Here is a 23,498-nt window from a genome sequence, read left to right as displayed (position 1 = left end):
TGCAACTACTCCAGAACTATGAACCTCATTTCAGATTCTAGGACTGTAGCTGTACAGATTTGCAGACAAAAGTTTAAAGTTTCACAGCTGCAGAAACAGCAATGCCATCCAACTGCCCTGAAGCAGTGACAAACAAGCCTTCCTGAACATTACCATGTTCAGCTAGAAAAGGGCTAAATCATATACCTTGTGGTAAAGCTGCTCAACAATTCTAAGCTTATAACCTTACATTATCAGCTTTGTTTTTTTCCCACCCCAGTTTCACCACAAGAGGGAGCAGAAACTTCCCACATTTATTACCAGGCTATTACTCAAAAATAAACCGTAACAGTTAGATCCACCACCAATGGCTTCCTTGGCCCAGCCCAGATACAAAAACGTGTGCAGCAGACACGCTCCTGACACACCATGATGGTCACAAGCATCAGCAGTTTATTATGGGTTACACTGCATTTTTATACTTTGCTCTCCTGTCCAGGCACCCTACGCTTCCTTCCTATTTCTTAACAGCCTCTGTTCACGCATTCTATCCTATTCTATGATAGGCTACAAGCTTCTTACATTTTCTTACAAGAATGTCAACATACATCTGTATCTCACATACCTTCTTTCCCTCAAACTTGTTTATCCCTAACTGTCAAGGGTGCAGCCAGTTTGTCAAGATCAAGGCCACCCGTGGCTCACAGCTGATCGCCCACACTTGTGTTCAGAAAAATATAAGTAGAACACTCCAAAAAAGTAGAGTTGTAAGTGCAGGTACTGCAAATGTATGTCTTGTTGTAGAAGAGAGACCATCTCCAGATGAAGAAGGTTGTGCAGCTGCTGCATGTGAAGAAAAAAATAAGAAAAAAATCTACAAGATAAACATTAATCTGTAATGAAGTTTATCAACATAGTTTATATTTGTCTTAGAGAAAGTTTGCATATGTACACATGGACAGTTTCCATATTAACATACAATTTTCTGCTTTCACAGGAGCTTAATTGTTATTTTATCCATAATCATTCCTATAGGCTTTTTCTTGGATGCGTAACACCATTCTCCGAGCATAAAAATCTCTATAATCTTCAGGAAGCTCTTCAAGTGTTTTCAAGGCCCTGTCCAAGATTTGTATAGCTCTAGAGGCTGCTGTGGGATCTTTATTTCCGTAAGTGTCACTCTTGTCATAGGAGTCTGCAGGAAGGTGCTTCCAAAAGACGTTCAGTGCCACTCCAAATTCCTCAGAAATTACATTGTGGAACCACAAAGCTGTAGGAAGAGGAATGTCTAAAATGAAAAATACTATCTGAAACTTCCACATAACTCATAAAGTGTCGCAATCACCCAAACTAAATCATGCCTGAATACATCGCATTGTACCAAATTTAAGACATTCTTCAAAATGTTTACGTTAGTCCATAACTTCACACAAAAGTAACAATTGCTGAAGTATAAAGAGATACTCAAATGCAATCAAATGATGAGCACGTGTAGGATGAAAATAAGGGATCTTCCCTGTTCACCTCACTAATCTCTACTCTGAATGCAGATATCTGTTTCATAGATTGAGTCCCTAACCTTGCACAGGTTGTCCAAGCACTAATGTAAACCACTGGCATCAGCCAGCTGACCCATGCAGGTTGCTAATCTTTTAATAAAGAAGTCAGGAGAAGTGCCTGAGGACTGGAGGAAGGCTAATGTCACTCCAGTCTTCAGGAAGGGCATGAAGGAGGACACAAGGAACTACAGGCCAGTTAGTCTCACCTCAGTCCCTGGGAAGGTGTTAGAAAAAAATTATTCTGGATGTCATCACAAAACGTGAAAGCAAAGAACGTAACTGGGAGAAGTCAGCATGGATTCACCCAAGGGCAATCATGCTTGACCAACCTGATTGCCTCCTATGACATCATTACTGGCTGGCTAGATGAGGGAAGAGCAGTGGATGTCATCTACCTTGACTTCAGCAAGGCTTTTGATACTGTCTCCCATAACATCCTCGTCAGGAACCTCAGAGAGTGGGCTTGATGAGTGGACAAGGAGGTGGATTGAGAGCTGACTGTGTAACAGATCTCAGAGGGTGATGGAGCACTGGAACAGGCTGCCCAGGGAGGTTGTGGAGTCTCTATCTCTGGAGATATTCAAAACCTGCCTGGATGCAGTCCTGTGTAATGTGCTCTAAGTTATCCTGCTTCAGTGAGAGTTAGATTAGATGATCTCTAGAGGTCACTTCTAACTCCAGCAATTCTGTGATAAGGTTTTTCAATTGAATCATCATGGCTGTGGTAAGGAAGCAGACATTTTTGCCTTTTCAAGTACATTTAAAAAATAAATTTAATATGGTATATTTACCCTATTTCAATTTTAAGCTAAAGGGCTGAATGCCATACTTATTGCAGCTCAGTTGCTTTTATGTGCTGAAGACATAGAAAAGCTTATCCTGAGAAATTAACAAGAAGCTTCTTCAAGGTTAAGAAGAAGGTTTGCTTCTACTTTTTCCATAATAACCATTCACATTCCTCAAAGAACATCTCCTTTTCCAGTGATAAGGATTCCAGAATGCTGACAAAGCTAGCAACATTCTCAAAAACCCCTATATTCCCCAGTCATTCTTAAGAGTGCTGAGTGCCTCTTAAGTTTGGACGAGCAAACCTACTGGCAAAGACAAACTAGTATCTGTACTGTTAAGAACAAAACTGAAATTACACATGCTGAAATTAGCAACAGTGAGACTTACCTTTCAACAGTTGTAACCAAAAGTTTCTTTAGAAAGAAACATAAATGATAAGTTAAAAATTAAGTGACAAGTCCAAGGCTGAGATTTAAATCTTCCTAAAAACCTACTGCCTTCTTGTTTACTGGCCTGTTTATATTGCCCAGATAATGTGAAAAGCAACAGAATAAATATCTTCCACAAGCTCATGATGAGTTAAAATTAAAAATTAGTATCAACTATGAATAGTTCAATAGGAATAAATAAATTACTTTCCCTTATCAGCAAAATTGTTATCTCAGCCCAGGAAGCATCTTTGTATTTTTAGCTTGTGCAGAAGAATTATTAGGACTTGCTTTTTCATTCCCAAAAGGTGATTATACATTTCTAGAAGGTCTACTAACTCTACCATCCATAATTCTCATCAATCACATGCCTCACAGTTCTTAAGTGCCAGCGCTACAAATCAACAGAAATGGTACTTCACTCAAATTCTGCCACTAGAAAACTCAGGTCGCTGCAGTAATTTCAGATTTCACAAGTTAATTTTATAGTGCTAATCTATTAAGACAAATTCAGAAGCACACAGTGCAGTCGTGAGGGAAGATACCATTTGTATGCAGATATAATACCTGTTATTAGGCTAAGTAGTAAAGTTGGAAGTAGACAAGTTTTGCCAATGTCTTTAGATGCTTCTACTTATAACACAGAAATGCTTTAGTAACATCTTACCATCCCTAGAAATGAGAAATGTCAAACAAAACTGTTTAAAAAAAACATAACATGGTCAGGAACTATTTGTCACTTACCTGGAATAAATAACACATCTCCTGCTTCTAGAAAACATTGATAGCGCTTGGCTTTCACAAAAAGAGGGTATTTATCAAAGTCTGGGTTATCCACATCCAGCACCTCTGATTTAGTACCTAGGAAAGTTTTCAAAAGTAAACATTGCTACCTTTCTCAACAGTAACCAAGCATTACCGTGTTGCTGGAAAGAGCAGTTCTTGAACCAACTATAATAGTGGCTTATTGCTCTGTAATTCTTCCTAAAACCAGGCAAACCTGATGGCACTCCTTATTTACTGAAGAGACATATTCTCCTGTTGTCTATATTTTTCCTGTAACTGCAAACTTATTAGCACTAAAACACATTTTCCCTGATACTTAAAAAGCTGTTTTGAATCCAGAGCACTGTACTCCTCTCCACAGTTAGGTGCTGAAAACAGAATCCAGCAAAGTGCTGTGCTCCTTTGCAAATTTCCTAACCTGCCCTGCTGAAATGATTAGTTTGACTAAAGCAAAACACATCAGAATTATGGGACCAAATTACTTCCTTTATATCAGGCTGTCTGTCAGTGATTTTTTTCTACAGTGCAACACTTGTGAGTTGGAAAGACAACTATGATCACCAGACTCTGAACGAAAAATCTGACATACATACCTGATAAATATAAATATGGTGCATCTCTAGGACTATACAAAACAACTCGTTTTTTCCCTGTTACTTGGATTAAGAAGTTATCCATTACCTGGAATAAGCATAGTAAGAGAGATGTCAGCCAACAGTTAAGAATGAATACATTCCCTGTTACTAATCTAAAATACCATCAGCTTAAAAAAGGGAATTATTAAAACCTTCACATGCTAAGGATTAGCTAAAAGAGCTTTCACATACAGTTAATCTAAAATACTCAAGAATGTGTGTTATTTTATCCCCTTTTCTGCACATTCTTGACAAATAGTATATTTGGGAACACAATATTGCTTTTCAAAAACTTGGAGTATTTTCTTAAATAGGAATCAAGTTCTTCCATCTTAAAACACAGAAATACCATACTTCAGACTTACAAACCAGCAAAATACAATGAAAAATATATTTGGGATTCCTTTTTTTGTTAGTATTACTTCTAGATCATTTTGCTGACTTTCTATTGATAAAGGATTATTTTTCCTAATTATAATGCAAAACCTTATCTTTCTTATAAATAAATTTATTCAGAATTACACTGTGCCATGTTAGAAGATAATCTTATTTGGAATCTATCACATTGTGGCAACAGACCACCCAAATCATTGTGCAATTACCAATAATCTGGCCATTAGAATAAAAAAATGAAGTAATCTTGGAAGATGAAAATGTTGACAGTTAACTGTGTTTCAGACTTTTGACTGAAACTCAAGAGTATAAACAAAAAAAAGGAAAAAATCAAACAATTTAATATGACAAGTATGGAATTAGACATAAAATAAGTAAGATATCATGCCCACACAATACTTCTATTTAAAATTCACTGTACCACCAAATATGATTAATTTCATTATTTCAAAATACGTGAAATTTGTCATTAACAGATCTTTTTCAGAGATTTGCACCTTAATATCTCAACTTGGTAATGCCATCTGCAACATTTTATGCTTAACACACCTTTTACCTACATCATAATGTGTCCATAGTTGTAATCCAGCTGAGCTGATGCGGAAGACACTAGAGAAAAACTGTTCTTTCTCAAAATACTCTGGAATCCGAACATCTTCGGCCAAAATAGGAAACTGCTTTCTGATATCTGCAATATCCTGAAACAAAAATGACATAAGTCTTAGAGAACCATATATGCACACTAAATTAAGGGAGCACTTCACTATCATTTACCATCATATGAAACACAGGGCTAGAGCTTCAGTATTGGCAAATAGCTGAAAATAGCAAAGTTTGTTGGTGGTCACCCTTGCAGCATTGACTTGGTCAAAGATAGTAGAATAGCCAGAGATCTGCTTTGAATAATTCCTGCTAGAAATCACACTGAAGAAGTAAGAGATGATCAGAAATCCTGTTATAATAGTTTACAACAAAAGCTAAAGAGCGAGAGGTGAGGAATAACTCTTCAGTTATCAGCTAAGCTCTTGTATATCAGCAACTATTTCAGATGCTTTAGTTTAAATATTCTGACCTAAATCCAGTTAAATTCACAGGAAAAATGAGCATAAACAAGTTGTATGCCTGTACTACACAGCCAGCAGATGACAACAGGCTTTTAAAAACATTCCTCAACTGCTACTTTACAGTATTGGAACTATGATGTCAAGTAACTCACCTTCCTAGCATCTTCACCCACTGATCGCAAATAGTACTTTTCATCCTAAAGAGAATACAAAAAGAGAGGTTTTAGGTTTTTTTTAATTAATTACAAACACATTTAAACAAAGAGCCTGGTTTTCTCATTAATCTAATGCAAGGCTTCATTAGAACACGGTACAAATAAATGGCATTTAGGAATTCAGCTCCTTAGGTTTACTGCCTTTAGTGCTCCCTGCTGTTCACCTCAAGAATTAGGAAAAATACATTAATTAACTGAGAGTAGAAGAATGGAGTAGGGGGAGACCTGTCAACTGCTTTAGCACTGCTATCAATGAACAGGATCAAAGCAAATGCTTTTCTTCAGTAGAATCAAAATTCTAGTTCAATTGTCTTCAAAACTTCCATGCAGCATAAAAGGTAAAAAGCATGTCTGCATTCAAAACTGTTTGTATCCTAGTCACAGCTACCTGAAAAATCCCTAGTTTGACCACTGTTGCAGAAAGACAGCCACACATTTGCCACACAAATTACATTTCAATAAATCTGTGTTTGTATTTTCCTAGAAGATGCAATCAAACATATATTCATTATTTTTTCTTGCAAAACACCTAAATGCTAGTTATCATTCTAAAGAGAGGTTTCATGTCTCAATTTTATGCTGGAATTTTTTCTCATTTATACAGTTTTTGTTAACAGGAACAGGACCACTGAAGTTAACTACACTGTGAACACAGAAAGCAATTTCCAAGAAAAAATATCTTCTCCCCACATTTTTTAATTTGGCTGCAAGCCATGCAAAACAGTTAAACCTAAGATGAAGTGCTTTACTGAAGTAAGACTTTAAATTCCAAACCATCATTTTCCCATCCATATACTGCCCAAATAACAAATACAAGTAACTGTATCACTAAGGAAATTACCTCAGAAAGAAAGTACTCCTTGTGTCTGACTTCAGCTGCTCTTCGTACAAATACATCAAAAGGCAGAGTTCTGAAACATAAATATTTAAATTTATACAATGAATCAATATGAACATGGGTTTTTCCAGCCCAGAACCCACTAACTGTCACCTCAGCTGCCCCTTGACTGCAAAGCTCCACTTCTTGCTGTAGAGGCCCCTGCTGCCTCTTTGCTCTGCCCTCTCTTTACCATGACCTCCAGCCTTTCCTTCTGGTTTGGAACTTCCACACATGGGGATAGAATCTGCATCTGGGGAAGAACTGTATCTGGGGAAGAACAACCCTATGTATCAGTACAGGTTGGGGAATGACTTCCTGGAGAACAGCTCTGGGGAAAAGGACCTTGGGGTCCTGGTGGACAACAGGCTGACCATGAGCCAATAATGTGCCCTCGTGGCCAAGGCAAATGGAATCCTGGGGTGCATTAAGAAGAGTGTGTCCAGCAGACTGACAGACCCCTCTACTCTACCCTGGTGAGGCCACATCTGGAATACTGCATCCAGTTCATGAAGGGCATGAAGATCTGCCCTATGAGGAAAAGCGGAGAGAGCTGGGGCTGTTCAACCTGGAGGAGTCTGAGACGGAAACTCATAAATGCTTATGAATATCTAAAGGGCAGGTGTCAGGAGGATGGAAACAGACTCTTTTCAGTGGTGTCCAGTGATTGGACAAGGGACAATGGGCTGAAGATGGAGCACATGATATTCAAGCTAAACATAATAAAGAACTCCTTTCCTGTGAGGGTAACAGAGCACTGGCACAGGCTGCTCAGACAGGTTATGGAGGCTGCTTCTCTGGAGACATGCCAAACCCATCTAGATATGTTCCTGTGTGATATACTGTAGGTGATCCTGCTCTAGCAGGGGTTTGGACTAGATGATCTTCAGAGGTCCCTTCCAACCCCAGCCACTCTGTGACTCTGATCTGAATGCCAGGTTTAAAATCTTAAGCTCTTTTACCATATCTAGTATAACTGAAAATGCAATATGCTGCTGCTTTTTTTTTTTTTTTTTTTTAAACATGGTGACTAATCAGTGTTTGCAGTGGATGTTTGAAGAATTCTATCAAGACAGAAATCCTACATTTACAAACCTCTCTGCTTTAGTAAATTGTTCCAATTGTTCTAAACAGAATCATGTAATTGGTGAGGCTGGAAGGCACCTCTGGAAACCCAGCAGGTGAGTCCCCTTGCCAAAAGCAGGGTCGACTGCGGCAGTTTGCACAAGCCACTCTCCCATTGGGCTTTGCTTATTCCTTCTACCAGAATGCAACCTACATCTGACAATACTTAGATCACTTCTCTAAACATTTTAGGCAGGTCAAATACAACAATTGCTGAAGTCAATGGAAAAGCAAACAAACAAAACCAAACCTCTGTCTTCAGCTGAACTGTTATATCATGCCTATTTACATTTACTGCTGAATAAAGTGAGATCATAGCTCTGTAACAGCTTAAACTGATGCATACTGGTGCTGCCACAGTTCTGCTCTTGCTGTCTACCCTATTCATCCCACCTTTTCCCTTACACTAGCACTGGCACCCGTCTGACCTCATGGTGAACCTGCTAGCAAAGTTAAAACAGCAGAAAAACATTCTGCAGCATAACACAACAAGGCTGAACGAGTTCAGAATCAACAGAAAGACAGGTTAGGAGCATAGAGTTTACACCAGGACTGCAGTGATACTCACATCTATCAGTTCAAAATCATGGAACCGCATATTAACTCCCCAGTGTTCTCTTATTTCTACGTATTCTCCCTTCATACTAGAATGAGGCACTTACTATGGAAAGGGTCAGTATTGTGAATTTCAAGTGAAGTAGATGAAAGCCTTAACACCTCCTATGATAAAGCACCATCAGAGCACCTCCATATGGCTGTCCAGATCAACGATATGTCAATTCACAGTAAGAGATATTATAATAAAGAAACAAAACAGAGCAGGGAAAATAAAAATGAAGATGAGGTGAAGTCATTCAAGTATATCCTAATTTCAAAGATTCAAAAGTTCATTATGCAGTGAGAATACAGTGTGACAATAAGGTTTTTTTTTCCCTGAACAACAGGCTCCATTCATAGACTTGTAGCTTGTTTAGAGGATATGTTTCTGCCTTCTTAAAAGTTTAACAGAATGAACACATTTGAACAACAGAACTTAGGAAAAAAAACAACTGAAATAAAGACATTTAACCTTGCAGAACAATGCAATGACTAGATTAGTTGAACGACTTTATGTGACCCACAGTGAGATCAAAGAGCTGACGAAATGTGTGGTATACAGTAGTTTGAACATCTGAGAACTGCACATGCTAACTTTGTAAGAGGCTTGGTTTTAATTAGTAACACCTCTCTACAGTGGAACAGCACGCCTGCCACATCCCAGCATTCAACAAGGTTCAGACATACAGTGAGGCAGAAACTAGAACTATTTAGTAACACTGAGAAAGCATCATGCAACTAGAACAAAATAGCATATCCCCTAGTATCAAGGCATTTGGGTTTTTTTTGTTTTCTTTTTTTTTTTTTGTAACACCAGTGAATACCAGGCTAGCACTTCATATAAGAATGCTCCATCAAAGTATCTTTACAACACTTCATGCCATCACTTTTATAGCCCTGTTTGGTCCCTCCTTTTCACCCCTGTAGTATTTATTCAGGATGTTGAGATATTTGTAGAATGAAAAGACAAGGGGGTAATCAAGGACAGCACTTTGACACATAATTTAAAGTCTGCACAAAGTATCTTCATGTTTTCACTCTCAGCTTCAATCAGATGCTCTATAGGTCTTAAGAGTTATAAGCACATGCCTTTAAAATACAAACGGCCTGGAATGAAGTACCTATACACAAAGTTCTTACTGAGGAAATCCATCTGTGGCACTGAAGAAACATGAATCTTTACTTCTTTAGGTCTTTCAGCTTGGCTCAAGTAATCTACTGTCCACTTGGTTGTGCAAGCGCCCAGTTCCATTCCTGTCAGCACTACTGGCTTTCTCTAAGGACCAAAAAAAAATGAAATGGTGAAATGATCATAGCATCCAGTGAAAAAAAATCAAAACAACTAGAATTAGATTTTCAAAGTACATGCAAACAAGTCAGTTGAATACTGGTACCTGCTACATGAAGTTGCAACTGATCTGTTCAGAAATGAACAGAGTGAATCAGAATGCTAAATGTTGAAACAAAATCCAATAAATTATGCAATTGTTTCTCCATTTACTACATTCTCTTTCCTAGCAGGTATAAGGAAAAATACAGAGAGGCCAAGACAATTCTAAAATGCACTTTGTGCTGGGGTCATTGAAGCATCTAGCCAGACTAAGGAATATCTTCAGTCATTCTAGCCAAAGCTTAGCAAAAAACAGTCAAAAAACCACACAGTTAAGGTGTTGACTGTGAGCTGTAGTGGTACTGTATGTTCTCATGAAAGAAGCTCTTTCTACCTTAAGGCTCCTTGATGCTGACAACCACAAACAGATTTGATTCAGCACACACAGAAAAAAAAAGCAGAGAGACACTTCCGCTTTGAATTGGGACCTCAGAGAAAAAAGGAAGCAGCAATGACAAAGCAACAAAACCAACAATCATATTTTTTTTTTAACCACTGTCAAAGAAAATGAGCTCACAGAGATCAGCTGTCAGAGCTCTCCAGCATCGGCGGAGGGATTTGCCAGTAGGAGCTTTTAGTTCCTAAACTCACATTCAATGTAATGAATTTCCCTCTTGAGACATACAAACCCAGACTTGCGTTTTGCCACCATCTGCTCTGCCTTCCCCGCACGGTCCCACTCGGTTCCAGCGGCCCCGCTCACAGCGCCCGGCCTGCACGGAGCCGCCCTGGGGCGGCCGCCCCGGGCCCACCAGGGCCCTTCAGCCCTCCCGCGCGGCTGCGGAACGACTCCGGGCGGCGGGGCCACGGCGGGCCCGAGCCGAGAGAAGCAAAGCCCTACCTGGGGGTAGATGTCTCGCAGGAACTGCTCCCGCCCGACCCCAGCCAGGCGCGCCACCGGCACGACCGGCTGCTGCCGCTGCTCCATGGCAGCTTGCGCGCCGCTGATCACTGTCCGCCCAGGAAAGACGAGCTCGCGCAGCAACGTTCCGCGCCTCCCCCCTCTCGGGGAGGGCCGGGGAACCAGCGGATTCCTCCCTTCTCCGGGGCGCGGGTTCCTCGGTGACTGGGCTTCTCTGAGCGAATCCTCTGAATCGCTGTCTTCCGGACCTCCACCACCCCCGGAGGAGGCCCCGCCGCGGAGGAACGGCAGCGGCGGCTCTGTTTCCCGCGGAGCGGGAGCCCCGGCAGGACGGGGCGGGGCAGGGAGGGGAGAGCGGCCATCATGGCGCTGCGAGCCGGGCCCGGGCGCTGCCGCTGCCTGGCGCGCGCGCTGCTGGTGCCGGGGGCGGCCCGCGTCCCCCCGCCCGGCCCCCCGGCCCCGCCGCCCGGCCCGGCCCCGCCGCTCGCCGGGCTCCGGCCGCTCCCGCCTGCCGCGCGGTTCGCCAGCACCGCCGGGCGGGGGCCGGAGGCCGAGGGTCCGCAGCGGCGAGTGGTGGTGGTGAAGATCACTAGCCCCTTGGCCTGGCTCCGCACCCGCTTCTACTACCTCCTCATCCGCCTCTATTTCGACCAGGAGTTCAGCGTCGAGGAGTTCACCCGGGGAGCCAAGCAGGTGAGCGCTGGGTGGGCGGCTGAGCAGGGTCCCCCGGGCCAGTGAGGCGCCTCAGGCCTGAGGGGAAAGGTGCCCGCGCCGTGCTGGCTGTGGCTCGGCCCGCCGGCCGCACCTCAGCGATCCCTCCGGCTCCAAGTGCCTCACTTCTGAAGGAAGGGAGAGTTATCAGAGGTGTGCTTTTCTTCAGATTTTTCTCATTTTCCCAGATTTCAGAATTAAAATGAGCTGGTTCAGCCATCCCCAAAGTAGCATGAAGAAAGGTGCTTCTAGATGATTTAGAGACTTTAAGGGGAAACATATCTCCTCTTGACTGGTTTTACTAAAACGACAAAGCTCAGGCAGGTGTAGACTTGGTGCATTTATTTGTTTCTCCAAACTTATGAACCGAATAAGCTTTGTTATCCCAGTGTGGCAAAGAGTTAGTGATCTCAAAGCGAATCATGTAAAAAATGTTGTGAAACTTCAGATATTGTGTTAAAAAAACCCCAACAACCAAACAAGAAGCGAACCCAAACCAGCACACCAGGTGATAAGAGGACAAAACGTTAAAATGCTTAATATCACTTTCAGATAGAAAAGTAAACAACTTTATACCAAATTAATTGGTGTGTGTGCAGAACTAGTGGTTTTACCTTGCCCTGGGTTTCTTTGTTTTCACTTGCTGTAGCATCTGAAACAGTCAGCATTTCACAAGCACACTATTTGAATATGCAGAGGCATTATTGTATGTAACTATGCATGCAAAATTGATGGGAAAAGGGGAGTTGAGTTTCCTGAAACTTGGAGACTAAACCAGATTTTAAAAAGTTTTATTTATTTATTTTTTAAGTAATCTTTCCATTCACTTGCCTGTTACCAAAAGTCTTGATGCCTTAAATGGGAGACTGAAAAGAAACCCTATGTTTTTATCAGTTGGTGCAATCACTCTGTTAATGCTGGAGAGTTTCCATTTCAGTGGTGATATACTCTGTAAACACTGAAATATTAAATAATGGAATATTTGGGTACCTTGTTGCATAATGATGGGTTTGTCTGAAAAATAAACCAACCTAGTGTTACTTGTTCATGGGGTTTTTGGTTTTGTTTGTTTTGGGTTTTTTTTGTAGGCCTTTTCTGTTGTTTCAAAGCTGCTGTCTCAGCGTAAACTTGACCTGCTGGATGAACTTGTATCAGCAGAGGTAAATTATTTCTGTCTCTTATTCTAGCAATTGATTTTCCACTATGAAGTAACACGCATTCAGCTTTTCATTATCTACAAATATTGTCAGTTTGGTTTAATATGAGAACAGCATAACGCAGAACAGAGCAATTGTTTGTCCTGCAGCTTTTTTATGTTTCATTTCAAGGCATGAAACTTAAGTTAAAGTTACTGTATTTTTAAAGAAATAAAATAAATCTTGTCATTGAGCATAAGAGCAATTGCCAAAAAGATTGCTGGTGTACCAGAAAGGACTGCAAGGCAGTGGGTTCTGGTTAGCAGGTGGAATTGCATACCTCTCTTGGTTTTGGCAGGTAGCTGACACTTTTGGTCTGTGCACCAGAATTCCAACAAAGAAGGAAACTGGTCTGTGCTCATCCTTGCTGCACTAATGCTTTCTCACCCCCAAGCAAATCATACAGCCAGTTACTGGTCTCAGCTGGAAGGCCTCTCTCTTGTGTCATGGTCTCAGTGATACGGCTGACCTGGCTAGTTAAACATTGGTGCTGTGTTTTCTGTGTTTTTATGAATTTTTAATTGCTGAAGTTGTCTTGGCCTTCCCAGGGGACGGAAGTAGCTGATGCTTCAGAGTCAAGTGGAGGAGATACTTCAGGTCTATGCCTTGTTACTGGATGTCAGCTTGGCCTACCCTATTACCACCCATGCCTTTGCAGCAAAAATTTTGGTCTTCTAGTGCATCCCCACTGGACAATCTTGCCTTCTCTCTCTGATCAGAGATAGCAATAAAATGTGAGGTTTTTTTTCTTATAGTTGTTTTGAAAGAGCATCTCCTCTTCCTCTGCTCATCTTAAATTCTTCAGGTGATTAGGTTAACACTGATCCGGAGACCTCATGTGACCAGAGCATGTCACGTGTCTGAGGCTGTGATACTACACTGCTTTATTGTTGCTTTGGCTAGTGAATTTTATATCAGCAAAATGTATTAGAAACTAATGTCTTCTAGTGAAAATTGCCTCTTGCTTCCATAGGACCTCTGGATTTGTTCATTATTATAAAGTGGCAATTCAAGTTAGGCTAAAAACTGAGTATGAGTTAAAAATAAATCCTGTGTAGCTTCATCCTTCACTGTGTCATGTCATTCTCATGTGGTGTTTGAGGTGATGCCTCTGTTCAGTTTGTGCGTCACACCCTTCTTCTACTTGTCACAGTTTTTTAGATCTTAGGACACTCAAGTGCTGTGGATGTGAATGTGATATGGAACCAGAGCAATGATTTTTCAGTCTTTTCTGATTGTGTATAAACTTTGTGTAGTGGAAACGTGGATCACAAAGTGGCAAAGGTAAACTTAGTGATAATGGAACTGATTTTCAAAGAAATTTGTAAAAGATAACTAAGAAATAATTTAATCAAAAGCTAAGGAATATACACATGGAAATCAGAAGTGAGAAGTCAGAGTGTAAGTATGATTGTGGAAGGAAGCTTGGTTGGTGTTTTCTGGGCCTTGCTACACAACTTCTGTTTTGACAGTGCCTTTTCCAAACATTTTTAAAAATACCTTGTTTTCATTGACTTGAGGATTAAATTGATCTTTAATATTGCTTAATTGGGGTTTGGGTTTGCCCAGGCTTCCTACTGCATTATCATTTCCACTGTTTTATACATTATGCAAATGTTTAGTGATACAGCTCATTTTATTAACTGCAGTAGAAAGGATTGTTACTCCAGTTTCCTAATGAAAAACTGACAGTTTTTCTGAATTTAGGTACTTCAGGTGCTGAAGGAAAAGATTTCTTTGCTCCCTGACAACCACAGGGATGCTTTAGCAGCTGACATTGATGCAATCATGTACACAACAGAAGGAGATGTTCGCATTTACTATGATGATGATGGTATGTTTAGAATTCTAAAACATTTCTGCAATGGGCAGTCTAATTTCCTGATTTTGCTCCTAAGCAGGCATTCTCCTTACAGGTGTGTTTTTGACTTTTGAGTTTCTCATTCCTTGTTCTTCTGTTTATAGTTCTTCTTTATATAATTCCCTGGTTTCCTTTTAAACCAGACCTGAGGAATTGTTGTGATAAATCATGGTACTGTTTTGATTTCAGTTTAGGTCTTGCTTATTCCTCTTCTTTTGCAATTTCAGATTTTTACATTATTAGTCCTTAGCAATCTCAAACCACTCAAAAACAATTATACTACTATGTGGAGAAAGCTGTTGCTTCAGCAATTAAATCTTCCAAGAAGAATAGTGAAAGCTGGATAATGAAATAAATGTTGCTGTCTGCACTTCTGTTCTTCTTTCATGGAGTACTCTTTGTGCCAGGACTTCTAAAGTATTTTTTTTTTTAGCTAGTGATGAGCTGAAACAAGCTTTTCTTTTAGTTAAATACCAGCATTATGTGCTCAGTTCACTATCAGACACACTTGAGATGGCTTGTAGTCTTAACCATGGATCTTCCAATGAGCGTTTCAAATTTTCAGACCCAGTGAGCTTTTTCCTCTTTTGGGAGATAGGGGTTGTTTTTTTCTCTTAGTTTGCTCCTGAGTTTCAACTACTTTCCATACTTCTGTAGTATCAGTAGTTGGCTTTGGACCTTGTGGTAACCAGCTTTTTCATACTGTTTGATTGTGTGTGATGTCACACTATGCTCATGAGAAAATACATACCTTTCTACAGAGTGTGTTTTATTGCTGAATAGCATGAATATGGCTTTAAATAGCTTTGTTGGTGTTATTCTATCATGCATTCTTTATACCTGAAGTAAGCTGCCCTTCCAGGGTCTCACTAGAATATATACTAGGTAGCAAACAGGAGTATTTGACCAATGAGAAAAAGGAGATCTACCTTATGCTTTGATTTATTTCCAACAGGAAGAAAGTTTGTTAGTATCCTGATGCGCTTCTGGTATCTGAATGGTGCTAACCTACCTGATGAAGTACCAGGTGAAACAAAAGTTTTCCAGATTATGTTTGGAGATGAAAGCACGAAAGAAAAAAGACATCTTTTAACAGCAAACTATGAGTAAGTTTACTTCTTCTTTTTTTTTTTCCTGTATGTACATCCTCTAACACTTACATTGGATAGATGGATTTTCATAGAAATGCTTGTAAATAATGTCTGTGTACTGATCTCAGAGCAGTGCAGACAAATCTGAACAGCTGGCAAAATGTACTGAAAATAACATTTGCAGAAGTTGGAAAAAGTGAGGATTTGGTGAGAGAAATGCAATATAATCAATGACTCCTATACACAATTAGAAATTGAGAGACTAGGGGGTCTAGATGATCAGGAGTTCCTAAACAAAGGCAGCACTCTGAGGACACCAGTGCTTTTTGCATGGATGGATTATTGTGGATCTATCCATTAGCCAAACTTAGCATATTTTTAGAGTTAGAGGCTTCTGAGGTTCCGTTAACCACAAAAACCTCCCCTGAAAGCCCTAAATACCGGTTCCTAATTCTCAGCAGAGACACGCTAGCAAGTATGCATTCCTTCTGCTATTTACAGTGCTAACCTGAACTCAAGTGGTGAAGATGCTGTGGCCTTGGAAACCTAGTGTTAAGTATTTGGGTGTCTGGAAAAGACAGTTTCTGGGAGTGGATTTGCATGCAATTGCAAAGCAATGAGATTATACTGTCTGTGCCCACAATATGCAGGTGACTCAGGAGCATTAATATTTTAGGTGTTAAGCAGTCAAAGCTGACATTTTCAGGGAGGAAGGTGTTAGTGACTACAAAAGGAAGAGGAAGATTCTTTGAAAACAGGGGTGGATGTTTTAATTTCCTATCAGCAATTGTGAAATTTTCTTTCTGGGAGATTCAGTACTACTGGTACCTTGATGTTTGATGTATTTTTGAAAATATATTACTTTTAAAAATATAGTTCAGTAAAAATGATTTTTTTCCAGTAGAACACGTAGCATGTGATTTCCCTTGACAATGCAGTTACCATCCCATTAAATACAACCCTTTATTTAGAGATTAAGGTCTGTCGCAAAGATATATTCATAGTTACTGCTATGAAAACTGAGTGGTCTCGATATCAGGGCATTTGCCATTGCTGCTTTACCCTGTCTGTGGGATCTGAACTAAAACACTTAAGTCAGTGCATTTTGTTTTTTACTATGGAATTAATTTTGATCTTCCATTTTGTGGCATAAGCATCAGAGTCTAAGGAGCTTTCACAGGCATAACTGAAGTAAAATTTCTTGATGATTTTTGTTGTTAGTAGCTCTTTGAGGATCAAGTAAATTTTAACAACTCTCCAATTACTGTCTCTCCTTTTCCAGGTTCCAAAGGGAATTTACAGAAGGTGCAAAACCAGATTGGACAATTACACGAATTGAACATCCAAGGCTATTAGAATAAATGCCTTCTACAGTCCTTTTATGTACCATTGTAGATGTTCTGATGTAACAAATATCAGGGTTTTTTTGATCTTTTTTTGCCTTCCTGCCTTCTTGAACAGAGGGATGAATTTTGTATGTTTGATTTCCCAAAATTGTTTTTGAAACTTACACTATGCTGCAGCATAACAATAAAGCCTTTTCCCTGGAATAGGCTGGTACAAGTTTAATGCTCATCCAAGGCACGTACAACAGCACAGTTTCGTGCAGGCCAGTATTACGGGTATGTCAGCTTCTTACATTCTGAGAAGAAATGGTACTGCTTGAAGATAAACAACACTTCCGTGACTGGTGGCCCTCCTGAGTTATTTTCATGTGTTTCTTTTTTTCCTAGGGACTACACAATATATAATTGAATAATATGCGAGATGAAATAGAGGTAGATGGACTTCTTAGATTGTCTAGCTTCAGCAGTTCATTTTGAGGTAATCTTGCTCTTGAGTATATTTGGGATTAAGAAAGGTAGAGCCATTATCAGTATTTGGTACAGGATTAGAGTAAGAAAAAACATTTAGATTGCACTGGGAAATGGATCAAAGATATGTATTTTGAAAACTAATAACATTCCTTTCAGTTCAATAACGTACAGGCAATTCCAAGTTCAGAGGTTTATGAAATATAAATCAATCAAAACCATGAATTTTGAAGAGACGCAACAGAGAAACTATATTAAGTCCTCTTTTTGAAATGCTTGTTGAACAAATGAGCAAGTAATTTAAATTAGATGTTGCAACTTCACCATTTCCCAATTCTCAGATTCTCTGTTTCTGGAACCTGAGATCCCTAGTGTAGGTAGCTTGAGATTTTTATATACAGATCAAAAGGACAACATCATAATAGGTTTTTTTAATCTCCTATGTCAACTTTAAGACTAACTTTCTAATCTAGAGATTCATGCAGTGTTTTAAAAGTAAAGTAACTATAGTAACTGTTATTCACAGCAGTTGTGATTGAAAAGTGTAAATAAAATTTTAAGTAGTTCAGCTCTTTTGATGCAGGATGCATCAAAATGAGAAGCCATGTTTAAAGCTTCTCAATGAGTTTTTATATCAAATCTTGGCAAAACAGTTACAGTATTTTGCTCTGCCTTAGCATCAGCAGCCTAGCCCTGTAATGGAGAATTTGGGATTTGTCCTCTGGACAAAGTTCACTGATGACAGCCTTGTCTTCAGGGGAGAAACAACATTATGCACTTAGAATTATACATAGCTATTTTGTATGCAGTCAGTCTGGAAAAGTTTGAGGCAGAGTGATAAATGTGTTATTCTGTGGACCATTTCCTGGAGTGATGCTAAATGGCAGCACGTCCAGTTCGTCTTGGTTTGCCACAGATAGCTGTGATGAGACATGTAACATAGTAACAGCAGAAACAAACAGAACACTAGTGAGATGTGCAGATTCACTTCTAAAAGAAGTAATTATTTATGGAGTAAAAGAAGATAAGAGCCAGTGAAGCCATGTTTATGTTCTTTTTTTACATTAAAATAACAGAGGTCTATTTATAAATGCTAATATATATTAATTTTTTATTTAGGTTACTTTATTAGTTGTTTTTTTGCTTGATTTGATGTATCAAAACAGGAGTCTCGGTTATCACAGATGAGGGATTGCCCTTAAACTAGTGAGTGCTCCATTTTGGAAGCAAAGGCAAAGCAGACCCTTCTGTATGACGAATATGAAAAAAAAAAGTTCACTATAAAATTGTGACTTTATATGAACATGCTTCAAATTGATAACACAGTTTGCTGAAAGAAGAGATGTCATTGGAAATCTATGTGCTATTTTATGCTTTCAAAGTTGTGTTTGTCTAATAGGGTGGGAAGGGACAGCTGTTGGATGCTTGGGTCTTTTTAGCTTCTAATATCCATTTAAAAAATTATCCCGGAGACTACAAAACTTCACCAGATGCAGAATCACCCATGGCCTTACTGCACAATAAATAAATTGGAAAGTGGTTTGCTTTCACAGTGAATAAGACTGGTGTCATTACACTGGATTTACAATGTAAAACTGGCTTCAGAAAAAAACATCACCCACCCACCTAAAAAAAGCAAAACCAACCCCAAACCCAACTTGGAAGGAACAAGCAATTGTACATCTTAAATAAGAGGGTATTAAAGTTTACAAGAAGCTTTGACCTCTTTCTACTCACTATCCATAATTCTATATACTATAAAGGTTGTCCTAAATTCTTATGGGAAAAAAAGATGAGTAAAGTTAAGGTTGCTTCATGTTGATTTGAGAAGAAGATGGAGGAGAACATTTTCTTGTAATTCAGAGATTTCCAGTGCTGCCATTCAAACACCTTACTTTAAAAATCGTCATACTAACTTAAGCATTTTAAAAAAGATAGCAAGGGAGTGTTTTATTATAAACATCTTGGTTATGTGGTAGTAATGATGTTGAACAGGGAACACAGGAACAATGTGGGGATCTTTGTGTCACAGTGTGCTAGTGCTCCTAAATTCTTGCTGATTTGTCTCAGACATCACCTTTGAAATCACATTGTGCAAGGATTTGGGTGTGCTCCCTTTCATCTCCTTGCCTGACTTCCATTTCTGTTGCTTTAAGTCAGGAGGACAGTACAGTTTTACTTATGGAGTATAGCTTGTAAATCCACATACATGCTGATACACATAATTTGCAGTTTTAACTTGCAAACCCAGCAACTCATGAAAACAACCTTACTAGGTCTGGTAGTGATTTTTAGGGTAAAACTCCTGTCTCTATTGGCAGCGTTCGCATTTCTGATTTGTGTTACACAGAACAATGAAGTCCTAAGGTGTCTGGACTATACCCTTCCAACATGGATGGGGATTCAAAATACCACATTCTTTTTTTCTATAGGTTCATGTGCCTTTATTTATCTATTTGTTAATCTGAAACTGTGGTCATATTGACTAATTATTGACACTCCTCAACTGTAGACAGCTGCGTGGCACAATTTCAAAGTATTTGTCTAAATCTTGACAAGCACTAATTAAATCTGGCCAACAAAAACCCCATTAATTGGCACAACCCACTCACCAGTAGATGGCCTTGGTCACAAAGCTATTGTGGCTGGAAAATGACTAGTAATGAGAGTGTAAGAGGGATAAAGAATAAAATGACAGAAGCATTGATTCTCATATAAGTGCTATTTAAATAATTTAGACTTTTTTTTTAAAGAGTCTTGCCAGTCTTCCTGGCTTTTATACTGAGTCAATGATAGTGCCTTGTGTTCTCTCTTCAGTGCCTACTCATTTGAAAGTGGCAATTAGCAGGTATAAACGCAAATTAATTGTTCTTAGTATGAGAATGATAAGTTGTAAGTGTGAATTCACACCTTAGTGCCTGACAGTAGCAAACCTTTGTCCCTATATTTACAATTTGAAGTATGTATATCATGTTGATTGTGGTTCCTTTCCCATCTGTCCCAGCATTGTGTGATTAACTCACAGAGCCACATACAACTTGTTCAAGCTTGACCTTACCTTTGCTATAGGTTATATTTAGTTAATTATTTTCAGGTCTTATGGCTGGAAAGCTGTTTAGTAGTAAAAGTCATACTGCTTGTCACAATAGTGATTATACTTCAAAACTTCACAAGTCCTTTTTTTCTCTATTTACTTTTGTGGTTAAACTTGTTTTCTGCCTTATGTGCCTCATTTGCTGCAGGTGAGGCCTTTGAGAGCCCTCAGAGGCGGGAGTCACATGATGGCTCCCAGTTTATTTGAGATGGGATACAAGTGTGTGTAGTGGGAAGTGGTTTTAACTTCAACTCTTTCTCACACATAGGATGTGACATTTGGTTTCTAAGCACTGGACTATGTGTGGGAAGAGTAATAGGTACTTAACTGTTAAAAAAGCAAGTGTTGTCTACATAGCTTTTGCTTTTGTTTTTCAAAGGGAAAGGCAGCGGGGCCAAATGGAGTTTCATGGAGAGAACAGAGCACAGTAAGTCATAAAGGTTTCTCTCCTTGTCTTTTACCTTTTTTTTTTTTCCTATTGCTGATGTGCTGTTCTTTTGGGTTTTTACAGTCTTGCCAAATAGGATGGAGGTTGAGTAAGTTACTGTCTACATCTGCACTGTTGAAAACACCCCCTTTGTCACAACTCTGTCTAAAGTGTATTTTGTCTAAATTCTGTGACATGCTTTGCCTGATACAAGGTACTCATACTGAAGTTGATGGGGAAACTGTTGTGGATTTTAATGGAAGGAGTAGACTGCAACTTTCTTGCTGCCTTTCAAGTTACTCTGTCAGAATTAGAGGCAAGATGAAATTAGACACTGTAGTTTCTGTTGTGTGCTATTCGCTTTCTCCTGGTCTGTCACAGAACAAGGCTTCTGATAGTGTGCTTGGTATTGTAGTGCTTGGGATCTGCAAGGGAAAAGAGAAAGAAAACCAAAGCGAAGTGCATGTGTGAGAGAGGTCAGATCACAGTAGTGTCAGGCTTTAAAGACAAGATTGTCCACATGGACAGATCTGCCTTTTTGGCACTGGAAAACTTCTCTCCCAGTTTGCTGTTGTTGCACCTGGCAGAGAAGATGGTATTTCTTCCAGGGGAAACAAGTGGTGACTTGAATGTTCCAGTTTTCTGTGCCTGCTGGTGGTGTGCTGTTTGAGGACCTTTGAGCTCTTTATCTATAGTACAGCCAAACAAGGTCATTACTTGTGATGTTATTTTTTTAAATGCATGTATCATTTTATAAAATGAGAACTGATGAATGTACATAATGGCTTGGGAGATTTTTTAATAAACTTTCAGGCAGCATGGGGTTGAGGGACTGCAGTGTAAACTGAAGAGCAAGCTAATGAAAATGAACTTTTGTGGTCCATAACTCATGTCATGCAAGGCATTGACCATTAAAGAGGTGAACATCTAATCACTGCTGGCTTGGTTGGGGTGGAAATTAAGTAATGAAGAGCTCTGCCTTGGATTGGCAGCTGCCTGAAACCTCTTATTTCTTGTATGTTTAAAGTGAACATATTAAAATCTGTAATGAGCTCAGTCAGGTGCTTTTGTGCTTTTTAATTGCCAGTGGGGTGACTGTCCCTTAGGTCTGTCTCAGGCTCAGCCCCCTATAGCAGAACGTTCTGAGCTGTTGGGCTGTTCCCTCTGGTTTTGCCACTAGTGTAATTAAGCCATCTTTTTTTCTTCTGAGATAAGAGGGATTTTTCATAAGGTAGAGAAATAGAGAAATCGTTGAACATCTGGGTGCAGTGTTCACTGCTTGTTTGTATAGGTTAGGATTTCCATTAATATGCAAAATTCTTTATGGATTTCTGCTCTGAAGTACTTTCAGAAGGCATAATTTTTGCTGTTGTAGTTCAGTTTAAGCTTATGAAAACATGGTGCAACCCACTGGTGAGAAAATTAAACTGCATGATTTCACTCTTGCCATAAGGCTCCAGGTCTATGTCCAAGAGGATATAAAACGTTTGTACAAGTACTTGTAAAGATGATAGAGTCATTGTGCTTTTCATTATAAACTATTAGGTTGTGTATCTACTTAAAGGTTTCAGAAGTAAATTAACAGATCATATTTTGAGTCTTGAATATATATCAGCCTTCAGCTGCATTAAAACAGTAATTATAATAAAATTTTAGGTAGTGCTATTTCTACTGTGAGGAAGGAAGGGGTTTTGCCCTTATTGCTCACATTAATCTGCAGTGCGTTTTGTTTGCATCTATTTTGTTATTCTTTCCTGAACACCAGCAGTTAGTTACAGCTGAAGAAAGTATTCCATTGTTGAGAAACAGGATAGATATCTAAGGGAAGAGCAATTCCTTTATCTGGTCCATCGTTCTTAAATACTTCACATTCTACTTTCAGATTCTAGGTTGGAAAGAAGTTTTTTTTAATGCCACATTGGTAAGGTTCACTCTCTTTCTCTGCAGTGGAGGCTGTTGACTCTTGATGGAATCATCTGCATATAATTTGCACTGTTTTCTGCCAATACAGCATTCCTAGGTACAGCTCTCCTGTTTTCATTTCACTGAAGTACATGGGCTTTGACAGGGGCAGCTGGGTGAAAGGTGGTGCCTGCATTATATGGGAGATCTGGTTAAGTGATCTGATTGTTCCTTCTGGGAAAATCTGTAAAACTGTAATAGCAGAAGTAGAGAGAGGAAGGAGATCAAAGGTGATTGGTAATGCAAGATTCATATAAAAAGGAAGCTGTATGTATTCTGACTTGTTAGAGCAGAAGCTGGAACAGCCCTGAAATGGAAGTAAGTTTAGAAAAACTGAACAAAATTAAAACATAGCGAGCAAGTTGGTGTTCTGACTGAATGTTGTTCTCTAGCTGCTCATCTCTGCTAAGAGGTAGGTGAGTATTATTTTTCTCAGAAATTTCAGTGTTGTACTTGCTCCTGTCAGGACAGTGCCTCAGAATCCTACCAGAAATTCTCCTTTCCACTAACATTAACAACCGAAATTAGCAAAAAAATTTGTCTCGATTGTATGATAAAACTAGGATAATCTCTCTCGTAGCAGGAAGAAACCAGGTCTAGAGGATTTACAGTGGCTTGTCTCAGTTCTGAGGGAAGTCTTCAG

The 23,498-nt window shown here is 39.5% G+C and overlaps 3 protein-coding genes across 7 annotated transcripts in view; 2 read left to right on the top strand and 1 right to left on the bottom strand.

Moving 5' to 3' along the window:
• Positions 1-409: 409 nt before the first annotated feature.
• Positions 410-10,787, bottom strand: TYW5 (tRNA-yW synthesizing protein 5). Its single transcript, XM_051623283.1, has 8 exons — positions 10,679-10,787; positions 9,569-9,723; positions 6,690-6,759; positions 5,786-5,830; positions 5,130-5,267; positions 4,135-4,222; positions 3,500-3,616; positions 410-1,249 (listed from the first exon to the last, which is right to left on the bottom strand). The coding sequence occupies exons 1-8, from the start codon at positions 10,763-10,765 to the stop codon at positions 993-995; spliced, it is 957 nt and encodes a 318-aa protein (XP_051479243.1). The 5' UTR covers positions 10,766-10,787; the 3' UTR covers positions 410-992.
• A 258-nt stretch (positions 10,788-11,045) lies between these two features.
• Positions 11,046-17,108, top strand: MAIP1 (matrix AAA peptidase interacting protein 1). Its single transcript, XM_051623671.1, has 5 exons — positions 11,046-11,392; positions 12,499-12,570; positions 14,314-14,440; positions 15,423-15,573; positions 16,841-17,108. Exons 1-5 carry the CDS (start codon positions 11,063-11,065, stop codon positions 16,917-16,919), a joined length of 759 nt encoding a protein of 252 aa, XP_051479631.1. The 5' UTR covers positions 11,046-11,062; the 3' UTR covers positions 16,920-17,108.
• A 3-nt stretch (positions 17,109-17,111) lies between these two features.
• SPATS2L (spermatogenesis associated serine rich 2 like) overlaps positions 17,112-23,498 on the top strand; it is a 155,490-nt gene continuing 149,103 nt past the window's right edge. For 3 of the 5 annotated variants that reach the window (XM_051623638.1, XM_051623639.1, XM_051623632.1), the window contains exons 1-2: positions 17,203-17,382; positions 20,846-20,893. The gene's annotated coding sequence lies outside the window, so the exon portion shown is untranslated. Of the gene's footprint in view, positions 17,181-17,202; positions 17,383-20,845; positions 20,894-20,977; positions 21,003-23,498 lie in introns of those variants that run through there. The other 2 variants (XM_051623634.1, XM_051623637.1) reach the window with 2 other exon arrangements.

Source organism: Apus apus, chromosome 6 (assembly GCF_020740795.1).
Source record: "Apus apus isolate bApuApu2 chromosome 6, bApuApu2.pri.cur, whole genome shotgun sequence".
Classification (NCBI taxonomy): domain Eukaryota; kingdom Metazoa; phylum Chordata; class Aves; order Apodiformes; family Apodidae; genus Apus; species Apus apus.
This window is presented reverse-complemented; position numbering and strand designations above follow the sequence as displayed.